The sequence below is a fragment of the Elephantulus edwardii genome, unplaced genomic scaffold, assembly GCF_000299155.1.
Source record: "Elephantulus edwardii isolate Elephantulus edwardi_28Jun2011 unplaced genomic scaffold, EleEdw1.0 scaffold00321, whole genome shotgun sequence".
Classification (NCBI taxonomy): domain Eukaryota; kingdom Metazoa; phylum Chordata; class Mammalia; order Macroscelidea; family Macroscelididae; genus Elephantulus; species Elephantulus edwardii.
This window is the reverse complement of record NW_006400071.1, coordinates 655700-669811: the sequence shown is the minus strand read 5'-3', so window position 1 is coordinate 669811 and position 14112 is coordinate 655700. Positions and strand designations below refer to the sequence as shown.

Here is a 14112-nt window from a genome sequence, read left to right as displayed (position 1 = left end):
TGACTGATAATACATCAACAGAGAAGAAGCTTTGGCATTTTAGACATTATTGCCAAGGTCAAATAGATCTTGGCAGAAAACAAAGAGTACCAAAGCAGTGTCTATCTGTGTTTCATTGAATATACAAAGGCATTTGACTTTGTAGATCACAACAAATTGTGTGTTACCTTGAAAAAAATGGGAATCCCAGAACACTTGATTGTAATCATGCAAAACTTATACTTGGACCAGGAGGCAGTTGTCAGAACACAGCAAGGAAATACTGCATGGTTCAAAATATGGAAAGGAGTAAGTCAGGAATGCATTCTATCTCCATACCTTTTCAATCTTCATGCAGAACAGATCATTCAGGAGGCTGGAATTTATGAGAAGTGTGGCTTAGGAATGGAGGACGACTCATCAACAGCCTGCATTATGCAGATGATACGATCTGGCTTGCTGAAACTGAGGAGGACCTCAGGTATTTGCTGCAGAAGGTCAAGGACAATAGCCTTCAATATGGATTTAAGCTTAACATCAAGAAGACAAAGATTCTCACCACTGGACCAACTGGCACCACCATGAAGGAAGAAGAAATTGAGATTGTTAACAATTTTAGCTTGCTCAGCTCCACAGTCAACACTCTTTTTGACACCAGCAGTCGGGAAATCAGAAGATGAATTGCATTGGGGAAGTCTGCTGTCGGGGACCTTTCCAAAGTGCTGAAGAGCAATGATGTCAGTCTAGAGGTTAAGGTGTGCCTGATCCATGCCATGGTCTTTGTAGTTACTTGCTATGCATCAGGAGTTGGACAGTGACTAAGGATGACAGAAGAAGAATGATGCCTTTGAATTGTGGTGCTGGAGAAGAATATTGAACATACTGTGAACAGCCAGGGGAGCACATAGGTCTGTCTTGGAGAGGTGAAGCCAGGTTTCTCCTTAGAGGCTAGAATTTTGAAGCTCTATCTCACATACTTTGGGCACATAGCCAGGAGGGACCAGTCCTTGGAGAAGGACATCATGCTTGGAAGGGTGGTAGGACAAGTGCAGGAGAGGAAGACCCTAAATGTGATGAACTGACATGATATCTGGGGCAATGGGATTAGGTGTGTTGGAGTCAGTGGGTCTAGATCATGATAGGGCAGGGTTCAGATCTATTGCACACAGTCACTATGAGTTGCAAGCAACTCGATAGCGCATAACAACAACAATATGTCACACATGGGAAGAGATTACCTGTCTCTCTCCTGAGGAGCAGCTGTAGGCTTGGAACCATATACCTTTTTAAATCCCTAAGTATGGTTTCTGTTGGAGCAGGACGCTGTGAGTTTAACAACAGGAATTGAGCCTCTCACTTCCAGTAGCCAAATCATGGGACAATGGGCAAATTTCTTAACCAAGTTGTATCGCAGTCCCTTCCACCTTCAGGAAACCTCTGTTTCTAGGAAAACTCTATACAGAAATTATAAACTTCTAGTTTTGGAGCAGTCTGTGAATGACTCAGTTCTCTAGGGCTGCTGCCATGGAAGTAATAAGAGCAGATATTTTTAACAGACACAAATGTTTTCTCTGCCCGTTTAGGAGGATAGATGTGAGAAGTCAGGGAAGCAGCTCTACGAGAATGCTTTCTTTATGTTGAGAAGGTTCTGACCTCCAGCATCTGTGGCACATGTGTTCCTTCATCTCCATGCATCTTTGCTTCAGTCTCCCCCAGTGTTGAGGACCCAGCACAGGGACTCTGGGTCTGAGGGATGTACTCAAATCCTGGCTCTTCTTTCTTGATGTTAGCTTGTTTCATCTCTTCTTCGTCTCAGAAGAAGTTGACAGAAGATGAAACCTTATCCTGCAGATGTAGTCCTCCCCCATGATGTCTTTAAGGGCTGTTGAGTTGGAACCCAGTCAAGCTGACCCTCCCAGGGATTTTCAGAGGCACTAAATCCCAGGAGAAGAGATTGCCCTTCCTTTTCCCATGGAGCAACTTCTGGGTCTTACCTTCCTGGCTTTGGGATTGCAATGCAGCTTCTTACCATTAGGGCACCAGAGCACCTGTTACTGTTGTTGTTATGTGCTGTCAAGTTGCCTGTGACTCATAGCAACCCAATGTACAATAAGTCTGAAGCCTACTGTGTCCTGAGCCATTCTCACTGACTCCGATACCCCTACCTCTATTTCCCCAGTTACTGAGCTTTGTTGGCCTAGTAGATAGAAAGTGATGTTACCAAGCCAAAGGTGGGTGATTTTAACCTGCAGCCCTCAGGTCTGGTTTTAATTGTTTTTGGTCAAACATTCTTCTAAGTGGTATAGTACTTGTCTGTCCTTTTGCTGTACGGGGGTAATTGTGGTTGATGTGATGCTAAACACTGTGACACTGATGTGTCAAATGGTTACCCATGGTGGACAGTGTTTGGTGGAGCTTCCCGATTAAAACAAGCTTGGAAGCAGGAGCGGCATCCACTTCCGAAATAGCTTGCCTCCGGAAACTCTATGAATGTGGAGAGACTATATGAAAACTATACAAGTGTTCAGGTCTTTCGTTCATAAGGTCGCTATGATTTGATGGCACCTAACAACACAACAACAACAACACTGTATCAATCCATCTCATCCAGGGTCGTCTTCTGCCCATGTGACAATGGGCAAATTTCATTACCAAGCTGTATCTCAGTCTCTTCCACATTCAGGAAACCTCTGGTTCTAGGAAAACTCTATACAAAAATGATAAACTTCTAGTTTTAGAGTGGTTAACCGAGTGTCCTGCATTAACATAATTCCCACTAAACCTGCTTCACAAACATAAGAGATTGGGATGTACAACACACGGGATAATTACGTCAGATTGCAGATTGCATAACAGTGGGAACCACATTCTAATCAAGTTGAAACAGATTTTAGGAGAGATGCAATTCAGTCTATAACACACAGGACCAGAGAGGGTAGGGAGGGCACTCGATGGGTGGGCAGGAGGCAAAGCAAGGACCAGTCTTCTACTCTCCTGGACCAGTCTCTCCCACTGTTCTGGACCAGTCTCTCCCACTGTCCTGGACCAGTCACTCCCACTGTCCTGGACCAGTCTCTCCCACTCTCCTGGACCAGTCTCCTGCTCGCCAGCACCGGTCTTCTACTATTCTCCTGCTTTTGAGGGCTTTGTTTTACACCATGGCAGTCTGCATTCCCACATTCTCTCTCCTCTTTGCCTTTTTTCCTGTAACTCCAGGAAGATTTGTCAATCCCGTGGCCTGGAGAGATGTGAGGGAAGCTGAGAGGAAGGATGCTGCGTGTTACTTGTTTTAGACAAGTGGAGCCAAGTGGTGCTCTCCACTTGAGAGGGATTGGAGATACATTCTTTAAATCTCTAAAATGCCCCTCGTACACTCTCAGGAGAGTCCCAGCTGACACACTGAGTCTCTACTGTAGACACTCTTCTCCAGCTTTGTACAGAGCCGCAGTTCTCAAAGTGTGGTCCCTGAACCAGCAGTGGAAGCATCCCTTGCGAGCAGGTAATTCTCAGCCCTCCACGACAGACTTCCTTAATCAGAATTGCCAGGACTTTCTCCTGAGGCACCTCTAGTTGGACACCAGCTACCTTTTACCTGGATACCAAATACCTTTTGGTTAGCAGCTAATTGCGTTTACTGCTTGTACCACACATTGAATCCAAATATTAATGAGCCCCAACTTATTAGATACTCCTTCTGGTACTCACGCAATGTTTCCAACTCAGTTGTGCCTTTTTTCATATCCATTGTAAGAAGAGAATAGCAAGTCTCACAGATACTAAGTAACTGTGCCAGGTCAGGAACTGAGACTCCAACTCAGGCTTTCCAATCTTATCTTTTCCCATTAAAGGCAGCCTTGCGCTGACACCCATTCATTGCTGTGTGTTTTCTGGGAGCCTTGGAGCCCTTGCTGAGTGGTCTTGCCTTCCCTTAATACACTAGTTTGCTCCTGCTGCCCAGAATCAAAGTCGAACCCATCTCTTCTCATTCCTGCAGTCACCCAGATAGGAGATGCGGTACGAAGTCGCACCCTAACTCAGAAAGTCCCAAAGAGAGCACTGGATGTGGCTGTCCTCCTGGGTCCTGCTCATGGGATCGCTGTGAGAAGCAGGTGCTGCTGGGGTGTCAGGGACTACTATCAGAGCCACAGCTTGCCTCTTTTCCCTTCATTTGGCGTCTCATTTTATTTTGGGGATAAGGTTTATGTTTTCCCTGCATCTCCAAAGACAGTAGACATTTTTTCTCTCTTACAATTTTAGAACACTAAGATCGTTCTTTTTCAGATGCTCATGGATGCTGGCCAGTACAGAGGGAGACATCTGTGCTGCCCCTGGAGGTGAGGCCAGGAGGTGGCAGTTGCTTGGTCACGTCCTTGACGAGGTTCCCCCTCGTGGCATCTCCCCTTGCATTGTCTCTTTCTGCAGGTTGCTGGTAGCTCCCCCGGCTCCGCTCTGCCTGGTTGATTCTGGGTGCTTGGAGATGCAGGAACATCAGATTACCTTCTTCTTCTCTGAAGGAGTGGTCCAGATAGCGGTCTTTCTGCTGCTTCATTGGACTCCAGGAGACAAGGACTGTCTGATTTACTTTTATTTTCTCCACACTCCAACACAGCACCTGATGCAGTATGTTGTTGTTGTTGTGTGCCATCGAGTCGCCTGTGACTCATAGCTACCCTATGTTCAACAGCCCTAAACTCCACCCTATCCTGTGCCAATCTCACCATCTCCAACACACCTACCCCCATTACCCCAGTCACTGAATAAATCCATCTCATTGAGGGTCTTCCTCTCCTACGCTGTCCCTCCCCTCTCCCAAGCATGATGTCTCTCTCCAAGGACTGGTCCTTCCCTTGCAGCATGTCCTAAGTATGTCAGACGAAGCTTCAGAATCTTTGCCTCCAAGGAACAGCCTGGTTTCACCCTCTCCAGGATAAAGCTGTTCGTTTTCTTAGCAGTCCATTGTATATTCAACACTCTTCTCCAACACCACAGCTCAAAGGCATCGATTCTCGTTCTGTCATTCCTAGTCATTGTCCAGTTCTCTGATGCATAACAAGTGATTGCAAAGACCACGGCCTGTATCAGATGCACCTTCATCTCCAGACTGGCATCATCGCACTTCAGCACTTTAGAGAGGTTTCTAACCACAGGTTTTCCCATCGCAATACGTGTTTTAATTTCCTGGCTGTTGGTGCCAAGAGTGTTGACTGTGGAGCCAAGCAAACCAAAAGGGTGAAAAATCTCAATTTCTTCACCATCCATTCCATTATGATGCTGCCGATAGGCCCAGTGGTAAAAATCTTTGTTTACTAAACATATTCATATTATGGTCCTTTTCTGTCTTGTCAAAATGTAAAGACTGCTCTCTTAGCATCAAAGGTGAACGTTTCTGCCAGGATTTGTCCCATATATAGGCAAGCATTACACTTAAAATGGTAAGGTGTTGAGAAGAAGCTTAGATCAGAAGCCCTAGCATCGAATCGTCAGATCTCAGATTGCAGTGGAAGCCTATCCTAATTGTTAAGGCCATCTTTAGTCCGCCATACTAGAAACCTTGAAAACATAGACTGACTCCTTAGCCCTAAAACCCTGAAGAGTTTTTATGACAAGACCATTTTGGTGACTCTGTGCTTTTAAGGAATATTCATTTCTGTTTGATGACTGTCACTCCACCTTCTTCCCATTCCTGTTGCTTACTTCTGTTGTTTTTGTAGGGTGCCATTGAGTTGAGTACAACACATAGTCATGTCATGAATAACAGAGCTGTACCCTCTCCTATCCTGGGCCATCCTCACAACCTCTGACACATTCAAGCCCATTGCCACAGTGACAGTGTCAGTCCACCTGGTGGGCAGTCTTCCTCTCTTTGCCAACCCTTCACCTTGCCAAGCGAGATGTCCCTCTCCGAGGATAGACTCTTGAGCAGTATGTCCAAAGTTAGTGAGATGAAGCTTGATCACCTTTGCCTCCAAGGAACACTCTGGCTGTATCTTCTCCAAGACACATGCCTGTTCTTTTGGTTCATGAGATTGTTAGTATTCTTCTCTAATACCAGAGCTCAAAGGCATCCATTCTTCTGTCACCTTTATTCATTGTCCATCTCTCAGATGTGTCACAAATGATTGTAGACAACGAATTGAAAGCCTGCCTTATCCTTTGCTATCATCACAATCTGCCATGCTCAAACCCATTATTATTTCATCCTGTCTCATTGAAGGTCTTTCTTTCCTTCACTGACCCTTTCCCTTTCCCAGGGAGCTCTGATAGCCTAGTGGTAAGAAGTTGCACTGAAATCCCAAAGACACGAGGTTTGACTCGACCAGCTTCTCCACAGGAGGATGGGCAATCTTTTGGGTAATTAACTAACTGCCTCTGAAAATCTACTGGAGGCTCAGCTGTGGATCACTTCGGATTCAGTGGCAAACAGCTACGACAACTACCTCTTTTCCCAGCATGATGTCATCCTCCAAAGACTGTCCCCACCAAATTGTGGTTCACCTAAACCTCCAAGAATGCAGTCGCCACACTCCCATTTTCTGCTTTCCTCGGAAGGCAGAGCCCTGCTGACAGGGCTGCGGATGATGAATTTATTCATCGTGGCAGGTGTAGTGGATGAAACGAAAGAGATTGGAAAATTATGTAAAATGTTTGAGAATGTGCACGCCTGTGCTTACATTTAATGGGCCCATTTGAAAAAGTCCCTGAGCCCTGAAGCCAAGACAAAGTTTATTATCTCTGGGTCCGCGTGTTTAAATATTTGTGCTTCAGGAGAGCCTGGTTCAGCATGTTTGCACCCTTCGCCATACCATCCCGGGCTCTGTCTCCCCTTTGCCAGCGTTCTCTTTATTTCCTTCGTGATTAAAACAGTGGCAGGTGCGGGTGCATTACGATCTTTCATCCTGAGCCTTTGGAGGCTCTTACCCAAAGAGAAGTGATGGTCTCTTCCTTTTACCAGTGGAGAAACTAAGATACACGCCAGTTCATCCAAGAAAAGGTAGTGTAGGCACCCCTCCTTTTATTGCACCTGGTTTTAATCCATTCTTCAGATACTGTTTATTTTCCTTTAAAAACAAAACAAAACTCAGCATATTGAAGGTTTGCAGGAACCTTGTACTGAGCGAGTCTGACAGCCCCGTTTTTCCAGGCCCGTGGGCTTGCCTCATGTCTCTATGTCATTTTAGTGATTCTCACTGTATCTCCAAGTTTAGTGATGTCTTTGCTCGCTTAATGGGAAAGGAATTGTGCTGCCGACAGAAAGACAGGCAGCTCGGATTCACCAGCTTCTCCTCGAGAGAAAACAGGGCTTTCTCCTCCTGTGCCTTTTACGGCCTCTGAAAACCCACTGGAGGGTCGCTACGAATCGATTCTGACTCCACAGCCATGAGTGGAGTTTTCGTTTGATTTTACACATAACAGATCTCCTCCCTCAAAAGAAAAACAACAACAAAAACAAACCAAAAAAACATGAAACCTGTTATCCTTGTGTCAATTCCATGTACCCTGTATCACAAAGCAGATTTTCCAAGACAGCAAGTCATTACAAAAGCTGATTGGCTGACCTAACTACCATGAAGCAGCTGGTGGGTTTGAACCACCAGTCTTGGGGCTGCCAGGTAAATTCTTTAACCTCTCCACCCTCGGGACTCCTTAACAGAGTACCCACCTCAATTCCAAACCCAGTGCCGTCAAGTTGGTCCTGACTCAGCTCTCTGTAAGGTTTCAGGATGGCGGTCCTCCTTGCGATTTGCCATGGTGATGACAGGTATGAGAAGAGTGAAGAAGACTCAGAAACCAGGGACTGTTGTCATGAAAGCCAGGACGGAGTAGTGACGAGGGATCCAAAATGAAACATGAACAGGATAATGGGAATCCAGGAGGCGTGTGGTGGGAGGACTGTGGAGAGCTGAGCAAGGACAGGCTTCTGCCATGTGTTGTCCTGCTGTTTGAAATATTGGCTGCTGGTGGAAATGTGCTTGTTCTTCTGTACCACCTGCACAGAACAAGACCGGAGAAGGAGTGGGAGGGTTTTGATTCAAGGCAGGCTGTGTTTCCGTAGAAGGGATGAACTGGACGGACATGACCTCTGTGTACTCAGAGATGCATAGAGTGAGATGCAGCAGCTTCTGTACCAAGTGGACCTCAGTGACTCTGCAAGGTCCCAGCCCACGTTGATAAAGTCTGACCTCATGCTGTTGAATCGATTCCAACTCCAGGGGACTCTGCATGTGAAAGTAGAACTGCTCTCTAATTCTCTCTTGCTGATAACCTTTGGGTTCGAATTTACCAGCTACTTCGTGGGAGAAAGGTGCGGGCGTCAGCTCTGTAATAATTTACCGTCTTGGAAAACCTATGAGGCATTTCTCCCCTGTCCTAGGGATGCTCGTAAGTCAGGATTGACTTGACAATAGTGAGTTTTGAATTGCTACAGAAGCAAATAGCCAGGCTTTTCTTCCAAAGTCACTGGAAACATTCACCTCACGGTGCTGGTGGTTTTTGTTGTTAGGTGCCATCGAGTGGAGTATGACTCATAGCGACCCTATGAATAACAGATCTAAACCCTGTCCTGTCCTGTGCCAGCCTCACCATCTCTCACACTCTTGAGCCCATTGCCGCAGTCACTGTGTCCGTCCACCTCTCTTTCGCTGTCCCTCCAACCTTTGAAAGCATGACGTCCTTCTCCAAGCAATAACCTTTCCTAGAAACATGCCCAAAGTATTTTGAGACAAAGATTTGCCATCCTTGCCTCCAAGGAGCACTGTGGCTGCACCTTCTCCGAGACATCGCTGTTCTTTTGACAGTGTGTGGGATATTCAGTGCTCTTCTCCAGCACCACAGTTCAAAGACATCAGTTCTTCTGTCATTGTTACTCATCGTCGAGCTCTCAACAGCATAGCAAGTTACTGAAAAGCTCGCAGTCTGAGTCAAGTGCATGTTAGTCCTCTAACTAATGTTGTTGCTTATCAGTAATTTGGAGAAGTTCCTGACTGCAGACTTTCCCAGTGCAGTATGTCTCCTGATTCCCTGACTGCTGGTGCCAAGTACAGAGGTAACTCGTGGTTACCGTGATACTAAACACTGTGACACTGATGTGTCAAATGTGATAATGGTTACCTCAGGTGGACAGTATTTGGTGGAGCTCCCCGATTTAAACAAGCTTGGAAGCAGGAGCGGCATCCACTTCTGAAACAGCTTGCCTCTGGAAACTCTATGAACTTGGAGAAACGATGAAAGTTATCCAAGTGTTCAGGTCTTTTGTTCATAGGGTCTCTATGAGTCGTCTATGACTCGATGGCACTTAACAACACCGGTGCCAAGTGTATTGATGATTGGTGATATCCTCTAAGTTACTATTCAACTAAAGTCCATTTGCACCACCCAGGGACCTTTCATAATGTAAGATGTCTCATGGGACCATCTGCATAGGGAATGATATTTCTAATGGAACAGGGCAAACCTGAGCTGTAGCTACCCTCACCCAGCCTGGTTAGTATTGAGGGTTTAAAGAGCTGAGTGACTTTGACACCTGTAGTTCATTCATGGCACCCCAAGTCACCCAGTTCGTGAAGCTGGGCCCTTGGCGGGTTTTGCTGTCATTGCAGGTTTTGCAGTCATTGGAATGCAATGTGTCGAGCACTGTACCAGCTTTGGCACTTGGCTAACTCACCTAATTCAGGCAGTTGTCCTGCATGATGTGTGTCTAAGCCCTTATGTCCCAGCTCACACTGCAGCCTACCCAGGGTCACCCTGCGCCAAAGGCCAAAGCCAAGATTCATGTCTGGAGCTCAAGCACTCGGCCAAGGTTATCCCCTACCCTGACAGTCTCCCCGTCTTTTCTTTTTTTTAAAAAGAAAATTATTTTTATTTTATTATTTGTGTGTGTGTGTGTGTACCATCAAATCAGATCTGACTGGTACAGGAGGACATTGTCCCTCCTTCCCCGGCAGAGCGTCTGGTGGATTTGAACCGTGCGCCTCTGGGATTGCAGTGCAGCTTCTTGCTCTCCCCGTCTTTTCATGATGCCCCAGTTGGGATCACAGATTTCCATCCCTTGTTGTAGGATGGAATGTAACCTGAGAGAGCTCGTGAACCTGTGTCACAGAGCTGCCTCCCTTCCTTCCCCGGGTGGGGGCGCTGCTTGTCAGTCTATCACCTGGGACATACGCCCATGTTCTTGCATGTTTCCAGTTGTCATTGTCTTCCAGCTTGGGGGCAAAGGATGCACTGTTTGCTTATTTGAGCCAATCACCATTTCTCTCGTCCTCAAAATGTAATTGAAAAGAGCCTTAATGGTTTCCAAATGATGATAGCTCCATAAACCGATTAAAAAGGCCTTAATAAAACTGTCTCAAGTTATTTTCCACAGCTGCAGACGGCGGCCTTCGTTTCCTAATGGTCCCAAGAAGAAAGAAGGGCAATTTTTCTTGTGTGTGTGTTGGGAGGGGGCGCAGGAATGACACACAGGGAAGGCCTTCTTCCATCTGGCTAACCACTCTCCCCCTCCCCCGTCTTGTCTCCTTGTCTTCCCAGACCATCCACGTTGCTATTGTCTGTGCCGGGTACAACGCCAGCCGTGATGTCGTCACCTTGGTCAAGTCCGTCTTGTTCCATAGGTAAGTGAGTTTCATACTCTGCAGGCTGGTGCATGGTTCTGGCCACCTTCATAGTTCCTTGAGGGAGGGTTAAAGAAGAGTGACAAGGGGGTTTTTTGCTTGTCTTTAAGCTGCCTTGAAAGTGTAACTTTGATCTGAAACTCTGGGGAGATTAGTATGGTAATATTTAACAGCCGTGATTATGGGCTGTCTTGTAATATTCCGAATTGTAGGTCCAACTGCAAGACCTTCAAGGACAGCCCAATCTGAATACTTGAGTTTTCTAATCTGCGTCCCCTGTGTGGCAGTATTTTTTTCATTTCTGTAGTGTCCAAGATAGGACAATAGGGGCTAGTGGCCCCTTCACCTTGTAAGAGTTACCTCTCTGCTTACATGTCCCTGTTGACGGGTTTATTTGACTATGGCACAGCCTTCCGTAAGGATTACATTTCAATATCAAGAAAACAAAGATCTTCACCACTGGGCTAATAGTCATTATCATGATAGATGAAGAAAGGTTTGAGGTTGTTAGTGATATCACCTCGCTCAAATCCACAATCAACTCCTTTGGCACCAGCAATCAAGAAAGCAAAAGATGAATTGTATTGGGACAATCTGTTGTCAAGGTTCTCTCCAGAGTGCTTAAAAACAACAGTATCAGTTTCAAGACCAAGGTGAATCTGATTTAGGCCATGGTCTTCTCAATTGCTTGCTGTGCATCTGAGATCTGGACAGTGAATAAAGATGATAGAAGAAAAATCAGTGTCTTTGGGTTGTAGTGCTGTGGTATTGAATATACCATGTACTGCCACGAGAACAAATAGACTTATCTAGGAGAGAGTGAAGACAATTTTCTCCTTGTAGGCCAGGGATTTTGAAACTCTGTCTCACAAACTTTGGGCATGTTTCCAGGAAGGACCAGTTCTTGGAGAAAGACTTCATGCTTGGAAGAGTGGAGGGTCAGTGTCAGAGAGGAAGACCCTGGATAAGATGGATTGACACTGTGACAATGGCAAAGGGGTCAAGTGTGTCAGAGACATTGAGGTTGGCTCAGGACAGGGCCAGGTTGAGAGCCATTATTTATAGGGTTGCTTTGAGTCATAGTTGATATAAAACAACAATAACAACAGCTCATCTCTGGATATTCCTGGCCATTAGAATCCCTGCTTTATATTGGATGAAAAATTTTCAAGCTTTAGATGGAAATAGCCCTAATCCAATGCTATGGGTTTTACTGATGTCAAATGAATCCTTGCAGAAAGCAGAGACTATCAGAAGAATGTCTGCTTGTCCTCTATTGACTGTGTAAAGACATTTGACTGTGTTGATCATAACAATCTGTGGCTAACATTGAGAAGAATGGGAATCCCAGAACATTTAATTATGCCCATATGAAATCTACACCTAGACCAAGAAGCTGTTAGTCAAACAGAACAAGGGAACATGCATGATTCAAAATCAGTACTCGACGGCACCTAACAATAATAAAAATACCTTTGGAACCCCTCATACAAAGCATAGCTTCTTTTCCACTTAGAAGTTATAGCATCTATCAGGTCATCTCTTCGCCACCTTAGGCTTCTGTATTTGCTTCCACTGCCTTGTGGGACTTTTCTTGTCCCCTCACTAGTTTTGGATACTCAGCTGATACCCAGAATTGAGTCTCTGTGGTGGCCAAAGCCCTTGATTCCTGCTGTGACATCCTCTTCAAGGATGGAGTTGCAGTTTGTCCTCAGTTGCGTCCAGTAGTGTGGAAATGTATTGGATGACCAAATCATGCTCCAGAAGGTTCTCAGAAGCTGGGACAGTCATGATGGCTGCCACAATTTAGCTTAACAGCACTCTTTGTAAAGTTCTCTACCTTCATGCAAACAGAGAATGGTAAAAACAGAAATGGTAAACGCAGTGGATACCGAAGACCTCCCTCCTACCAACTCTGCAATAAACCAAAGATTTTTCTTTTTCCCCCATCTCTCTCTTTCCTTATGTTACCTGTGGCCTCTGGTTCTCTCTCTTAAGCATGTTAGATTTTCATTTTTTTCCTCTTTTCCATCCCCTAGTTGAAGTCTGCATGCTCACCCACCTGCACTTGTCTCCCCACAACTTCCCCTTTGTTCCCCTTCAATTCCATCTTTACCAATGGCAGATCGCCAGTTCTCATTTAGTGACACCTTTTGGTGACTTCTTATCTTGAGGAGAGAGTAGGACCTCATCACTAAGGCAGACAGACCATGTGAGGCCTGGCCTCCCTCTCTGCACTGTGCCCTCCCCTCCCCTATGACCTTTGTATTTCAGCTCTGAGCTGCTCAAGGCACCACCACTCTGTCCATGGTGTGTTCCGCCTTGCTTTGCATGGTGGTGTGGCCTCTACCCTGGCCTCCCGCTTTCTCCTCCTCCCATCCACACACTGGCAAGTTCTCTCTTTTCTTCTAAACTTAGCACAAGTATGGTTTCTTCTGGGAAACCTGTAACGCTCGCTCTGGTTGGAGATTCCCATTTCTGAACACACAGTTCTACGTGTGTCTATCTAGTCCATGTGTGTTAAGTGATGTTGTGTTTATCTGGAGTCCTTGGGTGGTGCAGTTAAACGTCCGGCTAACTGAGAAAGTGGTAGCTCGAAAGAAGGACCTGGCACTCTTACTTTGAAAAGACCGCAGTCTTTCTTTGGACTCCAGTGTTTCATGCTGAGTTAGAATTGATGACAGCTGGTTTAGTTCTGGATTGTGTGATGCATCTCCCTGAGTAGAATGTGGACTCTCAGAGAACCCAGGAGGCTGTTTTGGTGTCCCTTGGATAGAGACTTGCGAAGGTGGCACCTCTCTGGCAGTTCAAGTCTACCAGCTTCTCTGAGGCAGAAAGATGAGCCGTCCCCTCTCATGTGATTTACAGCCTCAGAAAACCCGCCAGAGGATCCGCTACGAGTCAGTTCTGAGTCAGTGGAAGTAAGTTGAATTTAAGGACATTGGGAAACCCTGGCTTATTTGTCTTTAATTTCCAGTATCAAAGCAACCTATTTGACATGTTTTATATACACAATATGTATTTATTTGTTTAACAAGTGACTCTACAGGACATCATCAATGAATAACCCCAGGATAATCTATTCAACCATCTAACCATTATTGTCCAGTCTACTTCTTTTGAATTTTTTTATTTTATTATTATTTTGTGTGTGTATCAAATTGGGTCTGCTTGGTACAGGAGGAGATTGCCCTTCCTTCTCCAGCAGAGCCTCTGGTGGATTCGAACCACGTACCTCTGGGATTGCAGTACAGCTTCTTGCCAGTAGGCCCCCAGAGCTCCCTATGTCCAGTCTACTTTTAATCCTATTTCCCATTTATACTGAATGAGTTTCCTAGCAAGTCATTTTCAGACTAAAGTTCCTATGTGTATTACATTTTGCTATGAGTGATTTTTTTTTATTATTATTAAATTTTATTAGTTTCAATGAACATTCACAGGGATTCTGGGCTTTCACTCCTTCATTGCCACACCATTCTCTCCACCCTCCTCCCCAGTTTGTTCTTCTTCCCTGCCATCCGAATGT

The 14112-nt window shown here is 45.5% G+C and overlaps 1 protein-coding gene across 1 annotated transcript in view; it reads left to right on the top strand.

The window, feature by feature from the left end:
- LARGE (like-glycosyltransferase) overlaps positions 1-14112 on the top strand; it is a 663150-nt gene that overhangs the window by 164167 nt on the left and 484871 nt on the right. Inside the window, exon 3 of the mRNA XM_006901347.1 lies at positions 10504-10586. Within this exon, the coding sequence (XP_006901409.1) occupies positions 10504-10586 (83 nt within the window). The remainder of the gene's footprint in view (positions 1-10503; positions 10587-14112) is intronic.